The 27,421-nt window shown below is 45.5% G+C and overlaps 1 protein-coding gene across 5 annotated transcripts in view; it reads right to left on the bottom strand.

Annotated features, from left to right (window-relative positions):
- Positions 1-27,421, bottom strand: part of TMOD1 (tropomodulin 1) — a 123,225-nt gene that overhangs the window by 51,405 nt on the left and 44,399 nt on the right. For 4 of the 5 annotated variants that reach the window (XM_077250687.1, XM_077250681.1, XM_077250672.1 and 1 more), the window contains exon 4: positions 1,801-1,920. The exons of the other annotated variant lie outside the window; for it this stretch is intronic. In XM_077250687.1, coding sequence (XP_077106802.1) covers positions 1,801-1,920 — 120 coding nt within the window. The remainder of the gene's footprint in view (positions 1-1,800; positions 1,921-27,421) is intronic. 5 annotated transcript variants of the gene reach the window in all.

Below are 27,421 nucleotides of genomic sequence, written 5' to 3'. Positions count from 1 at the left end.
GCAAAGCTGCAACTGACAATGGTCTGTCCATAGTTAGGCAGTTAAATAGCTAGCAAATTATCAAGAATGAGAGACACCTCGAGGAAATCACGCAGGCAAGGCCAGATTGAGCAGCAGGGCTGTCAATCAAAAGAGTGACAGACCAGCAGGCCCCAGCCTCAGATTGGATAGAAAAATTCTTACCTGTATGCCTCATATCAGATGTCTTGTTGTTGTCTTTTATCACTTCAAATAAGTGACCTTTTACAGGCTCTAGGGCGCATGCTGTCTTGAAGATAACTCTGCCCCCAGAGCTTGTTTTAAATATAAAGGGGAGTTACCAGTGTTATGTGTAATGCTTACCATGGTTACCAGAGTGAAGTGTGGTGGCCTCTCCCTGTTCTTACTGAGAACTGTGTGTAATTATAAGGCCAGCGTCACACTTATTCTGGGGCAACTCACATCACCGTATTTTTTCTGAGGCGTATTCGACGTGCGTGTAAAATCGGAGCAGGCTGTGATTGTACGCGTACATCGTTCGAGACTCGCCAATGCAAGCCTATGGGTGCGAGAAAAACTCTGACACCACACGGACCATCCATCTAGCTTGCAACAAATACGCACACATTTTCTCCATTTCAGCCCATTGAGCAATTTAATTCAATGGGGAAAAGAAGTGAGAAATCTAAAGCCATACGCATGTCATACGGATGCCATACGGATACATGGGTGGGAGAAAATCGTATCATCACATTACAAATGTAGGGGTTTTGTAGGGAAACCCCTTTAAGGCTTCTTTATATAGACAAAGAGCAGGTGATCTATATTCAATCACAGGGACCCCCAACAACTATAGCACTGCCCTACTCATAGACCCTGCCCCTCCCTGTTCTATTTCAATGTGCAAACTCACTGCTGCACCACTGCTGATAATGTGTGCAAACTGTAAAGCGTTGCGGAATATAATAGCGCTATGTAACAATAAAGATTATTATTATTCAGTAGCTATAGGCTGAAAGAAACAGCTAAGTAATGTATTTGGTAGTTTGCATCAACTTCTTGATTATCAAGGATTATTATTTACATGGAGAATAAAACAACTACCATATTTTCCGGCGTATAAGACAACTTTTTAACCCCTGAAAATCATCTCAAAAGTCAGGGGTCGTCTTATACGCCGGGTACGGCGTGTGCAGGGAGCGATCCTGTATGGTTCCCAGGGTCTGAAGGAGAGAAGACTCTCCTTCAGGCCCTGGGATCCATATTCATGTAAAAAAAAGAATAAAAAAAAAAAAATATGGGATATACTTACCCTCCGACGGCCCCTGGTTCTCAGTGGTGCAAGCGGCGGCCTCCGTTCCTAAGGATGCATTGAGAGAAGGACCTTCGATGATGTCACGGTCACACGATCGGTCATGCGACTGCGACGTCATCGAAGGTTCTGCGCTCAATGCATCCTTAGGAACGGAGGCCGCTGCTTGCACCGCTGAGAGTCGGGGGCCGTCGGAGGGTAAGTATATCCCATATTTTTTATTTTCATTCTTTTTTTAACATGAATATGGATCCCAGGGCCTGAAGAAGAGTCTCCTCTCCTCCAGACCCTGGGAACCATCCGCACCGCACACGCCGTATAAGATGACTCGGCGTATAAGATGACCCCCGTCTTATACGGCAAGGATATCCCAAACTCCATATTTTATATGGAAAAGTTGGGGGTCGTCTTATACGCCCAGTCGTCTTATACACTAGAAAATACGGTAAATTAGATTTAGTGGTTTAAATAGTCTTTTTTCTTTCTTCACTTTTTAGGCTAATATTCACCTGCAATGTCGCACAGCTCAGCATCGGAGGCATTGGACAAAGCTTCCTCTAGTTCTGGCTCAAGTGTGACATTTTCTAGAACAGGATCTACTGTCTTAATCTTTGGAATCCAAGGTTTTCCTAAAAAAATAAAATAAATAAAAAAAATTAAAAATAGAATATTAATAACCCCCCTATCTTATAGGTACAGTGTATATATATATATATATATATATATATATATATATATATATATATATATATATATATATATATATAATACAGTTGTGCTCAAAAGTTTACATACCCCGGCAGAATTTTTGCTTTCTTGGCCTTTTTTCAGAGAATATGTATGATAGCACCAAAACTTTTTCTCTTCTTCACTTCTTCACTCATGGTTAGTGGTTGGGTGATGCCATTGCCATTTATTGTTAAACTATTGTGTTTTCTCTTTTTAAATCGTAATGACAACCCAAAACATCCAATTGACCCTGATAAAAAGTTCACATACCCCATTTCTTTATACCGTGTATTGTCCCCTCTAACATCAATGACAGCTTGAAGTCTTTTGTGGTAGTTGTGGATGAGGTTCATTATTTTCTCAGATGGTAATGCTGCCTACTCTTCTTGGCAAAAAAGCCTCCAGGTCCTGTAAATTTCTGGGCTGTCTAACATGAACTGTGCGCTTGAGATCTCCCCAAAGTGGCTCAATGATATTGAGGTCAGGAGACTGAGATGGCCACTCCAGAACCTTCACTTTGTTCTGCTGTAGCCAATGACAGGTCAACTTGGCCTTGTGTCTTGGATCGTTGTCATGTTGGAACATCCAAGTACATCCCATACGCAGCTTCCGGGCTGATGAGTGCAAATTTGCCTCCAGTATTTGCTGATATCGTGCTGCATTCATCTTTCCTTCAACTTTGAACATGTTTATTGTGCCTTTGTAGCTCACTCATCCCCAAAACATCAGTGATCCACCTCTGTGCTTTACAGTAGGAATGGTGTTCCTTTCATCATAGACCTTGTTGAACTCTCTCCAAATGTAATGTTTATGGTTATGGCTGAAAAGTTCAATTTTGGCCTCATCACTCCAAATTACCTCGTTGCAGAAGTTTTGAGTCTTGTCTCTGAGCTGTTTTGCGCATTGTAGGTGAGATACTTTGTGGCATTTGCACACTAATGGCTTTCTTCTGGCGACTCAAGCATGCACCCTATTTTTCTTCAAGTGCCTCCTTATTGTGCATCTTGAAACAGACACACCGCTAGTTTTCAGAGAGTCCTATATTTCAGCTGATGTTATTTGTGGGTTTTTCTTTGCATCCCGAACAATTTTCCTGGCAGTTGTGGTTGACTTTTTTGTTGGTCTACTAGACTATGGTTTTGTTTTCACAGAGCCCCTAATTTTCCATTTGTTAATCACAGTTTGAACGCTGCTAACTGGCATTATCAATTCCTTGGATATCTTTTTGTATCCTTTTCCTGTTTTATACAGTTCAACTACCTTTTCCTATAGATCCATTGACAATTCTTTTGCTTTCCCCATGACTCACAATCCAGAAATGTCAGTGGCTGAATGAAAGATGCAAGAGTCTGTCTGGATCTCAGAAACTCACTCAGCTTTTATGCACACACACTGATTACACAGGTCACAGGTGAGGATGTTACCTTTAATAGCCATTCAAACCCATATGTGTCAACCTCTGTGCATGTTATCAGGCCAAAATCACCAGGGTATGTGAACTTTTGATCAGGATCATTTGGATGCTTTGGGTTGTCATTATGAGTGGATAAAAGTTTTGGTGTTATCATTCATATTTTCTGAAAAAAGGCCAAGAAAGCAAAAATATATAGTTTTTTGTATGATTTGCTATTTTTACACACTAAACAATATTTTAGCAAAATGAATTTGTTTTTGCATTGTCCTATTCTGAGAACTGTAACTTTTTTATTTTTTTGCCGAATGAGCCATATTAGGGCTTGTTTTTTGTGGGAAGGTTTGGTGTTTTCATTTATATCATATTTCTTTTCATATGACTTTTTTTTTTTTTTTTTTTAATTCGTTTATTAACCAAAAAAGCAAAAAATATATAATATACAATATACGCATTTATGATCATTAGTATTACATTCAATTCAATATAGAACATGTATACTGTATGTACAATTGAGTATTACAATTCTATGCTCAACATGTTATTTACTCCATTCAAACCATACAAAGCATGGAGTGTGAAATTATGCAATTATTAAACCATAACTATAACTATCTTATTAACTACCTATCTGCCGCTTAATAATAAATTGTATCTTACTCTGTGCGATATCTAGAGTAATTTGACACTTTGCACTGATGCAATTAACTGCAAGTTAATAAAGTAAGATGAGAGGAGTTCCATCCGCTCCAAATTTTCTCGAATTTACCCGGACATCCTCTATTTTGAACTCAACCCAGGCCCTGAGGGAGGGGCATGAACCCCCCCATCCACCGCATTGCTATCACCTTCCTTGCCATAAAAAGTGACTCCCGTAAGAAGATCCCAATATGATGACCCCAGGTCTCTTCATCCCACACCCCAAATAAGCAATTTAATGGTTCAAGAGGAACAGGAGTTAATACTATGGATGAAAGTAATGACGTCACCTCTTTCCAGTATTGAAGGATAATAGGACAGCTCCACATCATGTGAATAAAATCTGCGTCCAGTAGATGACAACGCAGACATTCTGATGATTGAAGTCGACCCATCTTAAAAAGCCGTGTGGGAGTTAAATATGATTGGTATATTATATATAGCTGTGTCATCCTGTTATTAATTGACGGGGATACCCTAAGTGGGGACTCTAGAATTTCCTCCCATTCTTCTTCCTGTACATCAGGAATGAGTGTTTCCCATTTCCCCTTGATGAGTCCTATAGCTGATCCCGCTCCCACCGATAACATATAGGTATATAGGGAAGAAATAAGCTCCTGGGGTCCCTGGGATTTAAGGATTCCTATCAAAGGCAAAGATGAAATTGTGCGGCCTGTAGCCACCCCCCTCATATATGACTGGAAAGCTGACCTTAATTGTAAGAAATGAAAAAATTGGGATCTTGGAATGTCGTACTTAGACTGCAATTGTTCAAAGGACACAAAGGTCCCCTGGTCATGTAAATCCCCCACCGATGTAACACCATGTAGCACCCAAAAATCAGTGGACGGGTGATCTAGCAGCGCCGGAAAGTAGTTATTTTTCCATAAGGGCATTTCGGCTATAATATCTGCAAATCCAACAGCATTTTTAATTTGTCTCCAAACTAATCGCGCCAGCCGGAGCATGGGCAGTGGGCGAGGGGTACTTATTTTTTCTGATTCTAGAAAGCTCAATGGACACTCCACTCGAGCAGAATGAAGTAGATGATGTTCAGAATTAGGAAGACAACCACCAGGCATCCAAGCCCCCAATGCTCTCGCCTGCCCGGCCAGGTAATATAGAAAAAAATCCGGCAATGCCGCCCCACCGCCCTGTTTAGGTCTCTGCAAAATAGATAGTCTAAGTTTGTGCCTAGATTTCCCCCATATAAAAGAAGTAATTTGGGAGTTCAAATTAGTAAAGAGGGACTTGGGTACTGGGACTGCGCTATGCTGAAGGCAATAACTAAGTTTAGGGAGCAAAATCATTTTAATTAGGTTGATACGGCCCGCGACCGACAACGGAAGTTTACTCCAAGATGCAGATTTAGATTTAACTAAGTCTAATAATGGATAAACATTAAGCTGTAGGTCAGAATTGCTGCCTTGGGACATATAGATTCCCAAATATTTGAAACTGGATACGACGGGTAACGAGGATAGAACCTCAAAACATGACACTGGGGTACAAGAGAGAGGTAATAGAGCAAATTTGTCCCAGTTTAACTATAGGCCGGAGTATAGGCCGATCACTCGTCACAGTGTTTCCTTTGCATTTTCCATAAATATCACCATATCATCGGCATATAGGCCCGACCCGCTATATCTATGCCCTTAATATCAGGGGAGGATCTAATACGTATTGCCAGTGCCTCTATCACTAGAGCAAAAAGAGCTGGCGACAGGGGGCACCCCTGACGAGTTCCACTAGATAATGAGAGGGACTTAAGGCCCCGTCTCACTAAGCGATTTACCAACGATCACGACCAGCGATACGACCTGGCCGTGATCGTTGGTAAGTCGCTGTGTGGTCGCTGGGGAGCTGTCACACAGACCGCTCTCTCCAGCGACCAACGATCAGGGGAACGACTTCGGCATCGTTGAAACTGTCTTCAACGATGCCGAAGTCCCCCTGCAGCACCCGGGTAACCAGGGTAAACATCGGGTTACTAAGCGCAGGGCCGCGCTTAGTAACCCGATGTTTACCCTGGTTACCAAAAAAAAACAAACAGTACATACTCGCCTTTCGGTGTCCAGGTCCCTTGCCGTCTGCTTCCTGCTCTGACTGAGATCCGGCCGTACACTGAGAGCAGAGCGCAGCGGTGACGTCACTGCTGTGCTCTCACTTCTCACTGTACGGCCGGCAGTCAGTGAGAGCAGGAAGCAGACGGCAAGGGACCTGGACACCGAAAGGCGAGTATGTACTGTTTGTTTTTTTTGGTAACCAGGGTAAACATCGGGTTACTAAGCGCGGCCCTGCGCTTAGTAACCCGATGTTTACCCTGGTTACCAGTGAAGACATCGCTGGATCGGTGTCACACACACCGATTCAGCAATGTCAGCGGGGCCTCAACGACCAAAAAAAGGTCCAGGCCATTCCGACACGACCAGCGATCTCGCAGCAGGGGCCTGATCGCTGGTACGTGTCACACATAGCGAGATCGCTATGGAGGTCGCTGTTGCGTCACAAAACTTGTGACTCAGCAGCGATCTCGCTAGCGATCTCGCTATGTGAGACGGGGCCTTTAGAAATGGAATTATTTATAATTATACGCGCCTTAGGTTTCATATATAATGCATTAATCCACCTCAAAAACTTATCTCCAAAGCCGTATCTCTGCAAACATGCTGATAGAAAGGGCCATTCAAGGGAGTCAAAGGCCTTGGCCGCATCCAAGGATGCTAGTGCCCAGTTGTTATCTGGCACCAGAGAACTATATTGAATTATTGATTGGACTCGCCTAATATTAATAGAAGTGTTTTTTCCCGGCATAAAGCCAGTCTGATCTGGATGAATGAGGTCTAGTATAATGGAGTTCAGTCTAATGGCTAGGATTTTAGTAAAAAATTTATAATCTACATTGACTAACGATATGGGTCGATAGGAGCCACATTCCAGAGGATCCTTTCCCTCTTTTTTGAGTATGACAATATTTGCCTCATAAAAAGTTTCGGGCATACATCCTCCCTCCCATATACCTTGAAATACTTTCAATAGAAGAGGCGCCAGTATACCCCGGTATTTTTTATATAACTCAACCCATCCGGTCCGGGAGCTTTCCCAGAGGACATGTCCATTATTTCATATTCTACTTCTTCCAATGTAAATCTAGCATCCATAAAATCACGTTGAGTGGGACTCAATGTGGGAAATATGACATCTGACAAATAATCTATACATTGCGATACACCAAGGTCACCTTTGGAGTCATACAGCGACTCATAGTAATCGTAAAAACAGTAAAGTATTTCTTCCGTTGTGGACATCAACAAGCCACTTGGTGCGCAAATCTGCAATATTGTATTAGATGTATTATGTTGGCGCACCAGGTAAGCTAGAAATTTACTGGTTTGATTCCCCAACTCAAAATATGACTGACGTGCAAAAAACAGCTTACGCTTAGATTTGGTGTCCATATGTTGAGTATACAGTCTCTGTGAAGTCAACCACTCAATCATATTACCATTAGTTTGGTTAGATATATATGCAGCCTCCGCATCTTTCAATCTCCGTTCCACCCCATCATCCTCTCTCGAAGTCACCTTTTTGATATATGAAATTGTGAATGACAAACATCCTCTCAAGTATGCCTTGAGGGTGTCCCAAAATAAATTAATATTCTGGGGCTCTGGGTGGGATGAAATTAAACAATTCAATTGATCCTCTGTTCTGTCGTTATGATCCATCAGTTTCAACCAAAAGGGATTTAACTTCCAGACCACGCCGCTCCTCGGTTGCCCATATTTAAGTTTAAGTATGATCGGGCTATGGTCCGATATCCCCCTATTGCCATGTTCCACACTGTCCACCCATGTCGCCAACCCGCTAGAGCCAAATATGTAATCTATGCGGGATAGAGACCGTTTAGTAGATGAGTGGCAGGTATACCCTTTCACTCCAGGGTGACGCACCCGCCATAGATCCAACCATCCACTACCTTCTATAAATGATGCCAACTGGGTCATGGCTAAAGTGGGAAGCTCCCCAGATCTCCCATCATCCAATCTCAATCTATCAAGGCTATTATCCATCACTAAATTAAAATCTCCCATACAGATAACTTGTGCGTCTGGATAGTTTAGCGCAAAGCTCATTGCCATCCTAAGGATTGACATATTAGCCGGAGGAGGGTTATAGATACATAAAATTACATATTCACTAGAATTAATTAGCGCATGCACAAAAACGAACCGACCTTCGGAATCTCTTCGGGCTTCCCTAGCTTCCCACCTGACATCCCTATGTATTAATAATGAAACTCCTCTCGAGTAGCTAGTATGGAAAGCATGTATATACCATTGTACCCACGGTTTCTGCACGCACCGGGCTGTATCCCTGGTCAGATGTGTCTCTACCAAGGCCACTATATGGGGGTGATGGCGTCTGATCTGCGAAAAAACTTTAATTTTCTTTCTGGGGGATTTAATGCCTCGTACATTCCACGTCATACATACTATTTCAGATCCCATGTTTGCTTATCCAAATAAGATATGCATTATTACTCAGGCAAAGGTCTAAGGTAGCACACAGAAAAAAAGAATATTGTTGGTGGCAGTTTCTACTTAAATAACAGATAAAACCAATAGAAAAGAAAAAGTAGAACAAGAGCCAAACAGTATAGGAACAACGTCCTGTGTTCCCATTATCAAAGAAATAAGGGGATACCCTCGCTGGAGTCAGCGTCCGGTATAGTTGGTAATCTGGACATCTCCAGAGAGAGCTCCATATTTAGTAATCAAAAGAATTTAGCTTAACTAGATATAGTTAGGATTCCTTTGCACAAGACACCCCATGAGATCGCAGCCATTCGGCCACTTCCGCTGGATCCATGAAAAACACAGAAGAGCCCTTGTGAACAACTCGGAGTCGGGCTGGGTAGATCATTGAGTAAATAATGTTTCTGTCTCTGAGTTGCTTCTTAATCTCCATAAATCTGGCCCTTTGCTTTTGAAGATCCACGGAAAAATCCGGAAAGATCGAGATTACGGCATTATTAAATTTGATGGGGCTTTTTTGCCGTGCTAGCCGCAAAATAGTATCTCTGTCCTTGCAATTGAGGATCCGTGCCAGGAAAGGTCTAGGTGGGGCCCCGGGAGGGAGAGGTTTTGTGGGTACTCGATGGGCTCTTTCCACAGCAAACGTTGAAGAAAATTCATCTCCCAGAGAAGATTTAAGCCACCCCTCCAGAAATACCTCAGGTTGTTGACCCTCTGAACGTTCTGGTAGACCAATAATACGGATATTATTCCGGCACAGCCTGTTCTCTAGATCATCTGCTTTTTGTTTCCAGGCATTTATAGAGCCAGCTACTTTGGTCAACTTGGCCTCCATGGGTGTAATGGTATCTTCTACATGGGATACCCTAGTCTCCACCTCTGTAATGCGTCCCTTCATGGTCTGCATGTCCTGACGGAGGCGCCCCACTTCAGTATATACATCCTCTATTTTTTCAGTGAGAGATGTTCTGGTTAGGGGAATGGCTTGCATTAATTGGTCAGACGCTTGTTTTAAGGGCCACTGTCACCCCCCTCCAGCCGTTATAAACTAAAAGAGCCACCTTGTGCAGCAGTAATGCAGCATTCTAACAAGGTGGCTCTTTTAGTTTTTGGTTCAAGTATTCCCAAAATAAAGCGTTTAGAAACTTAGCCAAAATACCTGTCCTCACTCCCCAGCTTGAACCGCTACTCTGCCGTCACTCCAATCTTCAGGGGCTTTCGGCGCCACCCCCTCCGCGCTTTTTTCTCTTCAAAACCGGCGCCTGCGCTGTGTTTAAGTGCAGCGCCCCAGAGTCCTGGTCGTTGCAGTACTGTGGCTCCGCCACTAAGGGGAGCTATGGTACGTCTGATGGCACTGAAGGAGTTCATCTGACCAGGTATCACAGACACCAATACATTTCACAGCAGGGCCTACAGGGGGAGCTAAGGGTTCTATTCATTAGGCCACTCCTCACATACTGGTAAAACTGGGGGTCAGGCAGGAAGTTAGAAAGAGAGCTGACTGGGTTGGAACCAGGCAACACCTTGTGGCAGAGGGTGTTGTGGGAGAAGATTCGGTAGGGCCCCTGCCAGGGGTGGGATCCTGACAGAGGCCTGGCAACTTGAGAGAACGTCACGGGACCGTGCCTGCTCAGCATAGCGGCGGTGCCCAAGGAAGGATTAGAAGCGAGATAGATTGTGCTGAGTGAGAAACGAGATCAAAGCAACAAGGAGTATACCAGTAGGAGTCGTGCTGTGAGACCGAGGCAACATTCTAATGAGGCGTACAACCGGCGGCCGGAACGCCGAGGAAGTATTTATAAATCTAGCTTCAAGCAATACTTCAAACCAACGGCAGGACAGTCAGTCATAGGCGGGCTGTCTCACCTAAATCACCTACGAAGACATAGGGGGCAACTTGTGGAGAGGGGCGACTCTAGGGTCCCAGAAGAGGTCCGAGCCTACCCGTCATACGGGTGCCGTCCTAACCGTAACATCAGGGAGGGACGGAAGATTAGCAGAACATCATCTAATCGAGTTGTGAGGGAACTTAAGAAACAGACACAACAGTTGTGGGGACTTTCCGTAAGCACAGCAGGGAAGGACCACAACACATAGCGCTAGCAGGAAGGCACAGATTTCCACCTGCAAAGAGAACTCTGGAGGTGCCATTGGACCAGGCCGGACTTGCGCAGCCTGGTTAACCGTATTCCGGATTGAGGACCTAGAGATCTTCAGTAAAGAGGTAAAGAGACTGCAACCTGGTGTCCTTGTTATTTACTGTACCGCACCACCACCACCATCCACATCTATTACTGTACGCCGCTCAGCAGGGTCACGGACCGGGTCTAGCCACCGTGACAACCCCAGAGCAGAGACTCACAGGCCCGGTACCGGGTATCCATCGGCCCTGCGGCAGTGGGGGCGCTACAACTTGGCATCACGAACAGGATCTACTTAAGCCTGAAGAATCAGGTCATGTGTGCCTTGGAACTGTGATTTATTGTGCTTGGACTGTACTTTATTGCAAAGACTGTGTGTTGCCATTTACCGCCAAAATCCGCCGCCATTACAGCGCTGAGGAGAGCGCAGGAGAAGAAGAGGGGCGTGGAGTAGGCGTAGACAAGCTGAAGAGCGCGAAGGACCATGGCCGCCCAGTCTAAATATTGTTGCATCCTAAGGGCGGGCCCGTCAACAGGGGAGATCCGCCTCCTGATCTTCTATGGTGGGCGGAGACCGAAGAAACGAAACTATGACTCATATGAGGTGGGACTGGAGACTGGAGAAGGCCTGCAGAAAAGGATGGCCCTGCATCGACCCCCGTCACCGGAGGATTATTCGGATATGCCCCCGCTGGAGGATCTGGATCCATGGGAGCTGTCGATGGGGCACCCTTTGCCTGCACAGTCCCCAGGTCGTGTGCTTCCCTCAAGGGAAAGGAGTGACGCTGGAGGAGTCACCCCAGGTAGGGGTACTGAGTGCCGCGACCCCCAGGGAGATCGCCTCACCTCTGCACCAGACCCGGCCGCCGCTGCGGCCACTGGCGCTCCAGCATTCCTGCTGCCTGCTCCCAAAGAACCTGGGGGGCCAGACATGGGGCCCTTCCCTTGGGGAGAGTACAGGAATCACCTAATTGCGGAGTTCCAGCGAGAAGTGGAGCGGGAGGCGCGTGGTGAGCTGCTGGAGGGCTCCGTGCCGAAGTGGGGCGTCGTGATTGTTTACCTGCCCCAGACAGGAAAGGGCTTCGTGCAGGAGATTGGGACAGCCCTGAGAGTCCGCATCACCCGGGATGAAGTGGAGCCCTGCCTGTGCGGAGACGGCGCCAAGTCCTTCATGAAGCCGGGGGATGTGGTCACATATCGCCGGCACCTAAAGGGGAGCAGCTGGTGGGCCCGGGATATGCGGCGCTGCACCGCCGTTCTGGCGGTATCCCGAACCGAGGGGGAGGAGCTCGCCGCTGAAGCCGCTGCTGCCGCCACCGCCGCTGCTAGCATCATCCATCGACCCACACAGACCCTCATAGCAGCGCTCGACCTGGTCGTGCAGAAGACCCGAGCCCACGGGGTACACCTGGCCGCGGGAGTGGACTTGGAGTTCAGCCTGTCCGGGCCGCAGAAAGCCACCTGCCAGGTAAAGCCTCGGTGGGGGCTGCCAGAAATTGAGTAGTAAATAAGTATTAATGACTGTAAATAGTTACTGTTCTACTGTTTTGCTGCTAAACCCGTTTAGGGTTAACTCTTAAAGGGATCCCTTTGTTGACCCGGGATCCCTACTGCTTTTTGGTTATTTTCTATTTTCTTCCTTGTTATCAAGAACTGCCGCAATCATGAACAGTGCATGATACAAACTGCTTGTAAATAGTTTGCACCTTCTTAAAGGTGCTCCCTACTGGTTTTACTTAAAGAAGAACTCTTTGCGAAGATACCGCACCGGAGCCTTTGCTGAAACGGACTGGTAGTTTGAGAAGATGTGTTACCTCATAAAGACTTGGTCCTCTCTTAAAGGGGATGTTCACTTGTTGCACTTAAAGAATGGTATTGCTTTAGGACAGATAGATAGCAATAATGTCTTGACAAAAAGAAAGTGATGATGATGCTTACATGTAAAAGTTATATGTATCCAACTAGTTGATTGTAAGAACTGTTTGATAACGTTGAAAGAAAAATGAGGACAGAAAGTGAACCCGTACGGGGTTAGTCAGTGAGTCCTCTTAGGAGCCATGTAGGGATGGCTCAGTGATTTCAAACTGAAAGTAAATGTTATGTTCTATACTGTGTATAGTAGTTGAAAAGACAGTAGGCCCGGGCTGAAAGGGGCGGTCCTGTAAAGAAAGGAGAGGCAGCAGGCCTGGAGCAGTTAGGACAGGCGGTCCTGCAGATTTAACGAAGGAGAATGAAAGAGAAAGAGTTAATTAATATTATAATGTTCAGAATAATTCTTTAGTGGGTTTAGTCTGTACGCCCTTGAAGAAGAAGTCAGTTTCATAATGTTTTATAAGTAAAGTCTTTAGTGGATAGGAAGTGTACGTCCTTAAGGACAATGTTAACTTATTATTCAAAAGTTTGCACTGAGTAGAATACCTGGTTGGGTAACAGGAGTTGTTTATAGCCTGTAATTTATAATGTTTAACCATGTTTGTAACGTTCAAGTGTCCTCACCTCCCATAAAGGGAAGCTCTGTTCAAGCTTACTTATTGTTATTGCATTTTTAAAATTGTATGTCTTTTTGCTAACCTGTATTGTTGTTTTCTTCCCAGTCCAGGAGTACTGGATTTAACCGGGGGGGAGTGCAGCGCCCTAGAGTCCTGGTCATTGCAGTACTGTGGCTCCGCCACTAAGGGGAGCTATGGTACGTCTGATGGCACTGAAGGAGTTCATCTGACCAGGTATCACAGACACCAATACATTTCACAGCCGGGCCTCCAGGGGGAGCTAAGGGTTCTATTCATTAGGCCACTCCTCACATACTGGTAAAACTGGGGGTCAGGCAGGAAGTTAGAAAGAGAGCTGACTGGGTTGGAACCAGGCAACACCTTGTGGCAGAGGGTGTTGTGGGAGAAGATTCGGTAGGGCCCCTGTCAGGGGTGGGATCTGTTGTGGATTCTGTTTGCGGGCTCCCTCTGGTGGTTATTGCTGGTACTGGGTGACTTTGGTGGGTTGCGGCCTTTGGTTTCCATCTGTCCATCAGAGGCTGGGTGTTTCCTATTTTACCTGGCCTTTCTGTCATTTCCCTTGCCGGCTATCAATGTGTTCAGATGTGCTCTGTTTGGTTCCTGCCTACCTGCTCCCAGATCTTTCAGGATAAGCTAAGTGCTGATTTTCAGTTGTTTGGTTTTTTGTCCAGCTTGCTTAGAATGTCTCTTTGTTAGCTGGTTGCTCTAGTGGACTGAGGTTCTCCCCATGTGCCATGAGTTGGCACATGGGTTCTTGTAATCTCAGGATGGTTTTTTTGATTAGGGTTTTTTGCTGACCGCTCAGTCCCCTTTTGTGTCATTCTGCTTTCTAGTTTTCAGCGGGCCTCTATTTGCTAAAGCTATATACATCATCTCTATGTGTGTGCCTTCCTCTCATTTCACCGTCAATACATGTGGGGGGCAACTATATCTTTGGGGTTAATTCCTCTGGAGGCAAGTGAGGTCTTTGTTTTCTCTGCAGTACTAGTTAGCTCTTAGGCTGGTGCGTGGCGTCTAGAACCAACGTAGGCACGCTCCCTGGCTATCTCTAGTTGCGTTTGTCAGGCGTAGGGCAGCGGTCAGCCCAGGTTCCATCACCCTAGAGCTCGTCCGATATTTATTAGCTTGCTTATCTTGTGCTATCCCTAGCCATTGGGGATTCATGACAGTATAGCCGGCACACAAAGTGTTAATTGTTTGGGCTGAAGCAGGAGAAAAAGAAGTGTTCAAGGGAAATTTTTTTTTTTTCCTTCAGAGTTTTGCTGCCTAGCCCTTAATTGCTGTCTAGCTGCTTCTTACCTCCTCTTAACCCTTGAATGGCTCTGATCCTAGCTGTTTATCATGGATGTCCAGAGTTTGGCTTCCAGCCTGAGTAATCTCGCGGCAAAGGTTCAAAACATACAGGATTTCATTGTTCACACTCCCATGTCTGAACCTAGAATTCCTATTCCAGAGTTTTTTTCTGGAGATAGATCTACCTTCCTGAATTTCAGGAACAATTGTAAATTGTTTCTCTCTTTGAAATCTCGCTCCTCTGGAGACCCTGCTCAACAGGTCAAGATTGTTATATCGTTCCTACGGGGCGACCCTCAGAATTGGGCATTTGCATTGGCACCAGGGGATCCTGCATTGCTCAGTGTGGATGCGTTTTTTCTGGCATTGGGATTGCTCTATGAGGAACCTAACCTAGAGATTCAGGCTGAAAAGGCTTTATTAGCCCTCTCTCAGGGGCATGATGAAGCGGAAATATATTGTCAGAAATTTCGGAAATGGTCGGTGCTTACTCAGTGGAATGAGTGCGCCCTGGCTGCAAACTTCAGAAATGGTCTTTCTGAGGCCATTAAGGATATTATGGTGGGGTTCCCTGTGCCTACAGGTCTGAATGAGTCTATGGCTATGGCCATTCAGATTGATCGGCGTTTACGGGAGCGCAAACCCGTGCACCAGTTGGCGGTGTCTTCTGAACAGGCACCTGAGACTATGCAATGTGATAGAATTCAGTCCAGAAGTGAACGGCAAAATTATAGGCGGAAAAATGGTTTGTGTTTTTATTGTGGTGATTCAGCTCATGTTATATCAGCATGCTCTAAACGCACAAAAAGGGTTGATAAATCTTTTGCCATTGATACTCTGCAGTCTAAGTTCATTTTGTGTGTGACTCTGATTTTTTCACTGTCTTCCATTTCCGTCGATGCCTATGTGGATTCAGGCTCTGCCCTGAGTCTTATGGATTGGTCATTTGCTAAACGCTGCGGTTTTAGTCTAGAGCCTCTGGAAGTTCCTATTCCTCTGAAAGGAATTGATTCTACACCATTGGCTATGAATAAACCGCAGTATTGGACACAAGTGACCATGCGCATGACTCCCGTTCATCAGGAGGTGATTCGCTTCCTTGTACTGTATAATTTACATGATGAACTAGTGCTTGGTCTGCCATGGTTACAAACTCATAATCCTGTCCTGGACTGGAAAACAATGTCTGTGCTAAGCTGGGGATGTCAGGGGGTTCATGATGATGCACCTCCGATTTCTATCGCTTCGTCTACTCCTTCGGAGATCCCTGCGTTTTTGTCGGATTATAGGGATGTTTTTGAGGAGCCTAAGCTCAATTCGCTCCCTCCCCATAGAGAGTGTGACTGTGCTATAGAATTGATTCCTGGCAGTAAGTTCCCTAAGGGTCGTTTATTTAATCTGTCACTGCCAGAGCATACTGCTATGCGGAATTATATTAAGGAGTCCTTGGAAAAGGGACATATTCGTCCATCTTCGTCCCCTCTGGGAGCAGGTTTTTTTTTCGTGGCAAAAAAAGATGGTTCCCTGAGGCCTTGTATAGATTATCGCCTTCTGAATAAGATTACAGTCAAATACCAGTATCCATTGCCATTATTTACTGATTTGTTTGCTCGCATTAAGGGGGCTAGGTGGTTCACTAAAATAGATCTTCGTGGTGCGTATAATCTGGTGCGGATAAAACAGGGTGATGAGTGGAAGACCGCATTTAATACGCCTGAGGGCCATTTTGAGTATTTGGTAATGCCTTTTGGACTCTCCAATGCTCCGTCAGTCTTTCAGTCCTTTATGCACAATATTTTCCGTGAATATCTGGATAAGTTTATGATTGTGTATTTGGATGATATGTTGGTGTTTTCTGATGACTGGGAGTCTCATGTTCTACAGGTCAGGAAGGTGTTTCAGGTTTTGCGGGCCAATTCTCTGTTTGTGAAGGGCTCAAAGTGTCTCTTCGGAGTCCAGAAGATTTCTTTTTTGGGGTACATTTTTTCTCCTTCTACTATTGAGATGGATCCCGTTAAGGTTCAGGCTATTTGTGACTGGACACAACCTACATCTGTTAAGAGCCTTCAGAAGTTCTTGGGGTTTGCTAATTTTTATCGTCGGTTCATTGCTAATTTTTCCAGTATTGTTAAACCTTTGACTGATTTGACTAAAAAGGGTGCTGATGTTGCTGATTGGTCTCCTGCGGCCGTGGAGGCCTTTCGGGAACTTAAGCACCGGTTTTCTTCTGCTCCTGTGTTGTGTCAACCAGATGTTTCACTTCCTTTCCAGGTGGAGGTTGATGCTTCCGAGATTGGAGCGGGGGCGGTTTTGTCACAGAGAAGTTCTAATGGCTCGGTGATGAAGCCATGTGCTTTCTTCTCTAGAAAATTCTCGCCCGCCGAGCGCAATTATGATGTGGGTAATCGGGAGCTTTTGGCCATGAAGTGGGCATTTGAGGAGTGGCGTCATTGGCTTGAGGGTGCTAAACATCGCGTGGTGGTCTTGACTGATCACAAGAATCTCATTTACCTTGAGTCTGCCAGGCGTTTGAATCCTAGACAGGCTCGTTGGTCGTTATTTTTTTTCTCGTTTCAATTTCGTGGTTTCATACCTGCCAGGTTCAAAGAATGTGAAGGCAGATGCTCTTTCCAGGAGTTTTGTGCCTGACTCTCCTGGAGACACTGGGCCTGCTGGTATCCTTAGGGATGGGGTAATATTGTCCGCCGTATCCCCAGACTTGCGACGCGCATTGCAGGAGTTTCAGGTGGATAAACCGGATCGATGTCCACCAGAAAGACTGTTTGTTCCGGATGATTGGACCAGTAGAGTCATCTCCGAGGTCCATTCTTCTGTGTTGGCTGGTCATCCTGGAATATTTGGTACTAGAGACTTGGTGGCCAGGTCTTTTTGGTGGCCTTCCTTGTCTAGGGATGTGCGTACTTTTGTGCAGTCTTGTGAAGTGTGTGCTCGAGCTAAGCCTTGCTGTTCACGGGCTAGTGGGTTGTTGTTATCCTTGCCCATCCCGAAGAGGCCTTGGACGCACATTTCCATGGATTTTATTTCTGATCTCCCGGTTTCACAGAAAATGTCCGTTATCTGGGTTGTGTGTGACCGCTTTTCTAAGATGGTTCATTTGGTGCCCTTGCCTAAGTTGCCCTCCTCCTCTGAGTTGGTTCCTTTGTTTTTTCAGAACGTGGTTCGTTTGCATGGGATTCCGGAGAATATCGTTTCTGACAGGGGATCCCAGTTTGTGTCTAGATTTTGGCGGACGTTTTGTGCCAAGATGGGCATTGATTTGTCTTTCTCGTCTGCATTCCATCCTCAGACGAATGGCCAGACGGAGCGAACTAATCAGACCTTGGAAACTTATTTGAGGTGTTTTGTTTCTGCTGATCAGGATGACTGGGTTGCTTTTTTGCCACTGGCCGAATTTGCTCTTAATAATGGGGCTAGTTCGGCCACGTTGGTCTCTCCTTTTTTTTGTAATTCGGGGTTTCATCCTCGTTTTTCCTCTGGTCAGGTGGAGTCTTCGGATTGTCCTGGAGTGGACGTGGTGGTGGACAGGCTACATCACATTTGGAATCAGGTGGTGGACAATTTGAAGTTATCTCAGGAGAAGACTCAGCAGTTTGCTAATCGCCATCGCCGCGTGGGTCCCCGACTTCTTGTTGGGGACTTGGTGTGGTTGTCTTCTCGTTTTGTCCCTATGAAGGTCTCTTCTCCTAAGTTCAAGCCTCGGTTCATCGGTCCTTATAGGATCTCGGAGATTCTTAACCCTGTATCCTTCCGTTTGGATCTCCCAGCATCGTTCGCTATTCATAATGTGTTCCATCGGTCGTTGTTGCGGAGGTATGAGGTGCCTGTTGTTCCTTCGGTCGAGCCTCCTGCTCCGGTGCTGGTGGAGGGAGAATTGGAGTATGTTGTTGAAAAGATCTTGGATTCTCGTGTTTCCAGACGCAAACTCCAGTATTTGGTTAAGTGGAAGGGTTATGGTCAGGAGGACAATTCCTGGGTGGTCGCCTCCGATGTTCATGCGACTGATTTGGTCCGCGCCTTCCATAGAGCTCACCCTGATCGCCCTGGGGGTTCTCGTGAGGGTTCGGTGACCCCTCCTCGAGGGGGGGGTACTGTTGTGGATTCTGTTTGCGGGCTCCCTCTGGTGGTTATTGCTGGTACTGGGTGACTTTGGTGGGTTGCGGCCTTTGGTTTCCATCTGTCCATCAGAGGCTGGATGTTTCCTATTTTACCTGGCCTTTCTGTCATTTCCCTTGCCGGCTATCAATGTGTTCAGATGTGCTCTGTTTGGTTCCTGCCTACCTGCTCCCAGATCTTTCAGGATAAGCTAAGTGCTGATTTTCAGTTGTTTGGTTTTTTGTCCAGCTTGCTTAGAATGTCTCTTTGTTAGCTGGTTGCTCTAGTGGACTGAGGTTCTCCCCATGTGCCATGAGTTGGCACATGGGTTCTTGTAATCTCAGGATGGTTTTTTTGATTAGGGTTTTTTGCTGACCGCTCAGTCCCCTTTTGTGTCATTCTGCTTTCTAGTTTTCAGCGGGCCTCTATTTGCTAAAGCTATATACATCATCTCTATGTGTGTGCCTTCCTCTCATTTCACCGTCAATACATGTGGGGGGCAACTATATCTTTGGGGTTAATTCCTCTGGAGGCAAGTGAGGTCTTTGTTTTCTCTGCAGTACTAGTTAGCTCTTAGGCTGGTGCGTGGCGTCTAGAACCAACGTAGGCACGCTCCCTGGCTATCTCTAGTTGCGTTTGTCAGGCGTAGGGCAGCGGTCAGCCCAGGTTCCATCACCCTAGAGCTCGTCCGATATTTATTAGCTTGCTTATCCTGTGCTATCCCTAGCCATTGGGGATTCATGACAGGGATCCTGACAGAGGCCTGGCAACTTGAGAGAACGTCACGGGACCATGCCTGCTCAGCATAGCGGCGGTGCCCAAGGAAGGATTAGAAGCGAGATAGATTGTGCTGAGTGAGAAACGAGATCAAAGCAACAAGGAGTATACCAGTAGGAGTCGTGCTGTGAGACCGAGGCAACATTCTAATGAGGCGTACAACCGGCGGCCGGAACGCCGAGGAAGTATTTATAAATCTAGCGTCAAGCAATACTTCAAACCAACGGCAGGACAGTCAGTCATAGGCGGGCTGTCTCACCTAAATCACCTACGAAGACATAGGGGGCAACTTGTGGAGAGGGGCGACTCTAGGGTCCCGGAAGAGCTCTGAGCCTACCCGTCATACGGCTGCCGTCCTAACCGTAACATCAGGGAGGGACGGAAGATTAGCAGAACATCATCTAATCGAGTTGTGAGGGAACTTAAGAAACAGACACAACAGTTGTGGGGACTTTCCGTAAGCACAGCAGGGAAGGACCACAACACATAGCGCTAGCAGGAAGGCACAGATTTCCACCTGCAAAGAGAACTCTGGAGGTGCCATTGGACCAGGCCGGACTTGCGCAGCCTGGTTAACCGTATTCCGGATTGAGGACCTAGAGATCTTCAGTAAAGAGTTAAAGAGACTGCAACCTGGTGTCCTCGTTATTTACTGTACCGCACCACCACCACCATCCACATCTATTACTGTACGCCCCTCAGCAGGGTCACGGACCGGGTCTAGCCACCGTGACAACCCCAGAGCAGAGACTCACAGGCCCGGTACCGGGTACCCCTCGGCCCTGCGGCAGTGGGGGCGCTACATAAGCTCTGGCCGTGTGACGTCCCAGCCAGGCTTGCAGACTGCGCCTGTGCGGGCATTGCGGCAACCCACCTTGGGAATCCCAGCCCCGCAGTGTGTTATGCATTATGCACAGTGCGAGGCTAGGATTCCTGGGCATGCGCACTGCGTGTGTCAGACGCTCCCCCAGGTCCCCCACCTTCCAGCCCCACACTGTGCATAATGCATAACACACTGCGGGGCTGGGATTCACAAGGTGGGTGGCCGCAATGCCCGCACAGGCGCAGTCTGCAAGCCTGGCTGGGACGTCACACGGCCAGAGCTGAAACACAGCGCAGGCGCCGGTTTTGAAGAGAAAAAAGCGCGGAGGGAGTGGTGCCGAAAGCCCCTGAAGATTGGAGTGACGGCAGAGTAGCGGTTCAAGCTGGGGAGTGAGGACCCGCCTCCCTGGCTAAAGACAGGTATTTTGGCTAAGTTTCAAAACGCTTTATTTTGGGAATACTTGAACCAAAAACTAAAAGAGCCACCTTGTTAGAATGCAGCATTACTGCTGCACAAGGTGGCTCTTTTAGTTTATAACTGCTGGAGGGGGGTGACAGTGGCCCTTTAAGTGTCATTTCATCCTGTTCACCTCCCTCAGCACTATCAAAGGGACGATTCTTACGTTGCACCTGAGAGGGGGTATTCCTAAGGTTACGTGTGTTATGAGAGGGATCAACTCTGGCGAACTCCTTTAGTTTTTCAGCTGCTCCCGAGCCCTTGGTGCGCTGCATGGTTAGCAAGGTCAGAGTCACGAGTTATATAGACCCAGCAGAGCTGTGGCAGAACGGCGTCTGCAGTAAACTGTAAAATTATAGATATGTTCGTTTCAGGATTCCACTAGGGCGCTATGCACCAGGGAGGGCTCACTGTGCCTGCAGTGGTAGCAGCCAGGAGGGGGGTTTCCAAAGCCCCCAGAGTAATGGCACTGATGGGTGAAGTGTCTTATTAAAGATATGAGGAGCGCAGGGCCCAATTTTTCAGAGCACACTCCGCACGTCCCCAGTGTCCAGGATATGTGCCCGCACACCCACCCTTACAGCGCTGCAGGAATGTTAAAGATGGCGCCGCGTCTTCACCTGCTGAAGCGCGCGCTTTGAAGATGGCAGCCGCTCCACACAGGCACCGCCTCCGCCACCGCCTCCCCTTCTCACACCCGGTGCACCACGAGCCCACAGCACCTACCGCAGGTGTCGGTAACCACCCGGGAGTCAGGGTAAGGTCCCGTCTCTGACAGGGAGCAGTGCCGCGCTCCTTCCAGCAAAGCATGCTCTGCTAAAGATGGCCGCCTCCTCGGTGTGGGTCTGCTCTGAGCTCCTCGGTCTCCGGAGCTCTCCGGTCACAGCAATCTTCTCACAGGGTCCAAAAGAGCCACCCGGAGTCAAGGGGGTCCAGCGATGGTGAGTGATCCGCCGTAGTCAGGGGTCTTAGTGCAGGATAATAAGGATTCAGGAGCTCTCTCACAGCACATCCTCTCTCCTTCACTACATAGCCATGCCCCCCCCTTTTCATATGACTTTTTGATCTCTTTTTATTATTTTTTTTTTATTCACTATGATGAAAAAGCGACATTTTTGCTGTGTTTTTTAATTTTTTTATGATGTTCGCTAAATGGAATAAATAACGTGGCAGTTTTGTGCCATGTCGGTGATCTGCTTTTTTACTACAAAATTAAACAACTGAATGAACATCCTCCAAGGCCGGTGATTCCATAATTTTTGCCAGGGGTTGTAGATCTTAAACATTTGTAGCATATCCATAGGATATGTAATAATTATCTGATAGAGGCAGGTCGTACCACTTCTGGGACCTTCCCCCATCTACAGAACGGGGAGGCGGGGGGGGGGCCTGATCCCCATCTTTCTGAAACTGAAAAGGATCCTAGTGCAGAATCAAAAACGTGTTGATTCAGATGTCTTTTCCAGTGACCAGTAATAAAAGTGGTTTTATAGCACAGCCATTATTGCTCCTCTCTATCCTGTGTTTTCTCTGGTGACCAGAAAAATGGCCATGGAAAAATGCCCACAGCCATGAATGCAAACAGGAAAATTGTCAACATGGAAAATTACCCACACGGAAAATTACCCACATGGAAACCTGACCACACACAAAATTGCCAACATGGACAAAATCAACAACATTTACCACCTCCACCCTCAAAGACCTGTAACATGTTATATCGCTCCCGAGCCTGTGTTAAGCGTGACCCCAGCTGTAACCCCTTCACTCTGCGGCCAATTTCCGTTTTTGAGTTTCCGTTTTCTCCTCCCGTTCTTCCCAGAGCCATAACTCTTTTATTTCTCTGTCCACATTGACATATGAGGGCTTGTTTTATGGGGGATAAGTCATTCTTTACATCATTTATTTTACCACACAGTGTACTGGAAATGGGAAAAAAATTCCAAGTGGGTGAAATTGTGAAAATAAAAAGCAATTACAACATTGCTTTTTGGAATTGTTTTTATGATTTACATTTCGTGGTAAAAATGACCATGCAATATTATTATCCTCATCAATGCGATTACATTGATACCCAGCATGTCCAATTTTTTTTATTATTTTAGTTGTGAACAAAAATCAGAAGTTTGCAAAAAAAAAAAAAATTGGGAGGAGTTTGTGTCACCATATTTTGAGACCCGTAACATTTTTATTTTTCGGCAGATAGAGCTGTGCAATGGTTTATTTATTGCCGGATGGAACAACATGTTTATTATTAACATTTTGGGATAGATGTCACTTTTTGATCGATTGCTACAGCCTTTTTTGTGGGATTGCGGCGACCAGAAAAACGTATCTTTGGCGTTCGGATTAATTTTTTTGGTATTTTGATATATTGGACTTTTCTGAATGCGGCGATACCACATACCATATTTTTCAGATTATAAGACACACTTTTTTCCCAAAAAATTTTGGGGAAAAATGAGGTTGCGTCTTATAATCCGAATGTAGCTTACCGGGGGGAGGGGGGGGGCAGCTACAGTGAAGTGAGGTTGCTGCAGTAGGAAGCTTGCGGTGGTGGAAGGAGTGGGGTGATGCTGCAGGTCCCGGCTGGGAAGGTGTGTGTTTGATGATGAAAGGCTGCGGCGAGCTCCAAGCGTTTAAAAAATCTCAGATGTTCTTGCCCTACCCGTCCTTTTCACTGTGGTGGACTTCGGAAAAATGGCCGCACGAGATGGCCCATGTGCAGATTGAGATGCCGACTCCCGAGAACTCAAGCTGCACAAGTGCAGCCTCTGGCAGCCATTTTCCAGATGTCCACCGCAGTGAAAAGTATGGGAAATGCGGGGACTCCCGACATTTTCTGAAAGCCCAAGGCCCGCAGCTTTGCAATGCCGAACACCCTCTCCTCCCAGCCCAGAGTCTGCAGAATCGCCCCACTTCTACCGCCGCTGCCAGCATCCTGTAGCAACGAACCTGCCTCCTGGGACCCCACTCCGCTGCAGCGAGCCTCCCTCCCTGGGAAGCGACCATAAAAGCGTACTATAAGACGCACCACCGTTTTAATAAATAAAGTTTTTCCTATTTTCCTCCCTAAAATTTGGGGTGCATATTATGGTCCAGTAAGTCTTATAATCCGCAAAATATGGTATGTGTATTTCTTTTAATGTTTTAATATCTTTATTTCCAATTGGGAAAAGAGGGGTGATTTGAACTTTTAGGTTTTTGTTTTCTTTTTCCATAGTTTTTAAAACATTTGCGCTGTATATAGCAGAAATCACGTGCCCTTTGAAGCCCGGCCACAAGTTGCTTTCAAATGACAGGCACATGGGTCATCAGCTGACTCCTGGCTGTCATGACTGTGCTGATGGGCAGAGAAAATAAAGCATGCATGCATGTCAGAGCGTGTTAAATGCTGCTGTATTGACAGAGTACACATCCAATATAGGAAAATAGAAGCATTTAGCCATAGAATATATAAAAAGGATTTCTTTTATTTAAATATATCCATCAAATAACATATACATTTTTTATTATCAATAAACAAGTTAAAATCGGGGGTAAAGCTGCACAAAGAAACCACCGCCAAATACCACACAGGCAATAAGTGAATAACATGAAAATCAAGAAATTATTTTCCTTACGGGTATGATTGCTATTCACCGAGTGTTACACCTATTCCATGGTGTGTCCTATAAATTGCACTAGTGTGCTAGAAGTCTGAACCTTTTTATATTGTCTACTTGACCGCAAAGGTACCAAAATAGTAGATATTACGTTAGGAGTTCCAATGCCCTGAGGAGGTCTAACTTATGGAGACATGGAGGCTCAAATATAAGAAATCAATTACCTGTGAGTGGTGGTGGTGACCCAACCCGGACGCGCGTTTCGCCTGTGGCTTCGTCTGCGGGGAAAGTGTGTTTTGACAGAGTGGTGGAGTGTTTTAATAAAGGTCTGTGCTTTTTAATTTTTAATTGCCTTGTCCCTTTTTGCCTCAGCGCTTCTTAAGACCGCGTTAGCTTTTCCTCCTGCTCTATTGACAGAGGCATTTAACAGGTTAATCATCGCGGGAGCACTGCTCCACCTGCAATTGTTAGAGACAGGTCCTGGCTGAAATACACAGCCATCATCTGCCGGATATGGGGCGGGCTCACTGTGGGAACCCGCTCCATATAACCACTTCCGACATGCACCATACATGTACGGCAGATGTTGTGAAGGGGTTAATAAACTGCTGTTATTTTATCCATGTGGGCAATTTTCCTTGTGGGCAACTTTCCTTGTGGGCATTCATGTCTGTGGGCTTTTTTTCTGTGGACATTTTTCCAGTGGGCATGCTATTGTGGGCATTTTTCATGGAACAGTCTTACCATCCCCCTTGGGTCTCGGCAATCACAAGGAGCACGAGTCACAGAATCTACTGCACTTTTTTGGCTAACTCCCAGAGAAGTGAATACGCCTGGCCACCTCTGCATTCAGCTTCTTTCTGGATGCGGAGGCCAATGGAGGAGGGTCAGGAAATCACATTATTGAGATAGTATATAGTTAAATGGAACAGAGCAACACTAACTATATAAACCATAGCAAAAAAGAACTCCCTACAATACATGTATAATTAGACAAATGGAGTCAGAAAAGCTATCTTTTAAAGTATATAAAATTGTAACATTTATTCAATTTCAAAATTTAATCAAATAACACTGTATAGAAAATTGTAAAAAGCACAGTCATTAAAGATCACTACATAGATGAAGGATACAGGTAACACATCCAAAAATCCACACTAATAGAATATAGTCTGACCTGAGGTCTCAGATTCCATAAGGTATATTGAATATGTAATAGTAAGCACTCAATGTCCCACTAAAATGCCCAGTAGAAAATGAGTAAATAGGACTGAACCTCACGCATATTGGTCGTAGTGTGGAAGTGGAAAGCCAGCCCCTTATGAAATTGAATAAATGTTACAATTTTATATACTTTAAAAGATAGCTTTTCTGACTCCATTTGTCTAATTATACAATTATTGAGATAGTAGTACTTGCTGTATATGTGAGAACATAACACAAAAATCTCAATTGCATCTCTTAACTCACCCACTCAAGAATTGAGAGTCCATGCCCTCATTTTGGAAAAAAAAAAAGCTATTTTAGCAAAGAATCTAGAATCTTTGAATAATTATAATTTTACAGACATAAAAAAAATGCAGAAGTTTTGAAGAAATTTTAGAAACATTTGAAGAGCATTTAAAAGCAAGATAAGAGCAATGAAAGCTTTGAGAACTGTGGGATCCTCAGCAGAAGAGATAAGAACACATGCATGGCAAAAAGACGGGAATGTTCCATAGTGTCTATTTTTGTCTTCTATGGAGGAGTTATGAAAGCTCAAGTGATTGCCACCAGGCAAGGGAACAAAGGGACAGTCCTGTTTTGTGACTAACAACCATTTACCAAGGACAAATATAACCTGCAGAGAACAGGGATGAATGTTACTGCTTCACAAATCTACTAAAATCCTTCACCATCTTATTGAGTTGTTATCCCTACAAAGATTAAACAGCTGCAGAGAAGGCTTGTTCTCGGCTCACAACATATGCGACTTTTAGCTGTCATGACCTTGCTTTATCACAGGACAGAAAGAATGGTAAAGTTATTCTTTCAACAAATGTTCATTCCTGCACAAGCAAAGACGACTGTACACAATGCCTTTTAATAAAAGGGTTGTGTTATATTGTCTCTTCTCAGGCCGGGGTCACACTAGAGAGGCGCAAAAACAACGCATTGCACACGGACCAATGTTTCTCTATGGGGCAGCTCCTATCTGCCATATATTTCTCTGCCGTATGTTACAGGCTAAGAAAATCGCAGCATGCTGCGTTTTTCAATGTGTTGTGCAGAAAATCCACCAATGACAGTCTATGGGGGCGAGAAAAATACAGATTACACACGGATCATGCATGTGACTCGCGAGAAATACGCATCAGTGTTCTATAGAAAAGCCGGTAATTCAGTGCGGTGTACAGTAAAATCACACTGACAGGTTAGAATAGAATAGCTAAAATAAATATCTACACATAGTATAGGTGTGTATATATATATATATATATATATATATATATATATATATATATATGTCATTGACACACACATATATATTTATATTTAATTCAGCGCTAGATAGCAGAAAAGCCGGTAATTCAATTGCCGGCTTTTGCTATCTCCTTATCAAACCCGATGGGATATGAGACATGGTTTACATACAGTAACCCATTTAATATCACGTATTTTTTTTACATATTCCTCACTACTAATGTAAGAAGTGTCTGTGTGCAAAATTTGGGCGCTCTAGGTGTTAAAATAAAGGGTTAAATCACGGAAAAAACTGGCGTGGGCTCCCGCACAATTTTCTCCGCCAGAGTGGGAAAGCCAGTGACTGAGGGCAGATATTAATAGCCTAGAGAGGGTCCATGGTTATTGCCCCCCCCCCCAGCTAAAAACATCTGCCCCCAGCCACCCCAGAAAAGGCACATCTGTAAGATGCGCCTATTCTGGCACTTAGCCACTCTCTTCCCACTCCCCTGTAGCGGTGAGATATGGGGTAATAAGGGGTTAATGTCACCTTGCTATTGTAAGGTGACATTAAGCCAGGTTAATAATGGAGA

This window comes from Ranitomeya variabilis, chromosome 1 (genome assembly GCF_051348905.1).
Source record: "Ranitomeya variabilis isolate aRanVar5 chromosome 1, aRanVar5.hap1, whole genome shotgun sequence".
Classification (NCBI taxonomy): domain Eukaryota; kingdom Metazoa; phylum Chordata; class Amphibia; order Anura; family Dendrobatidae; genus Ranitomeya; species Ranitomeya variabilis.
This window is presented reverse-complemented; position numbering and strand designations above follow the sequence as displayed.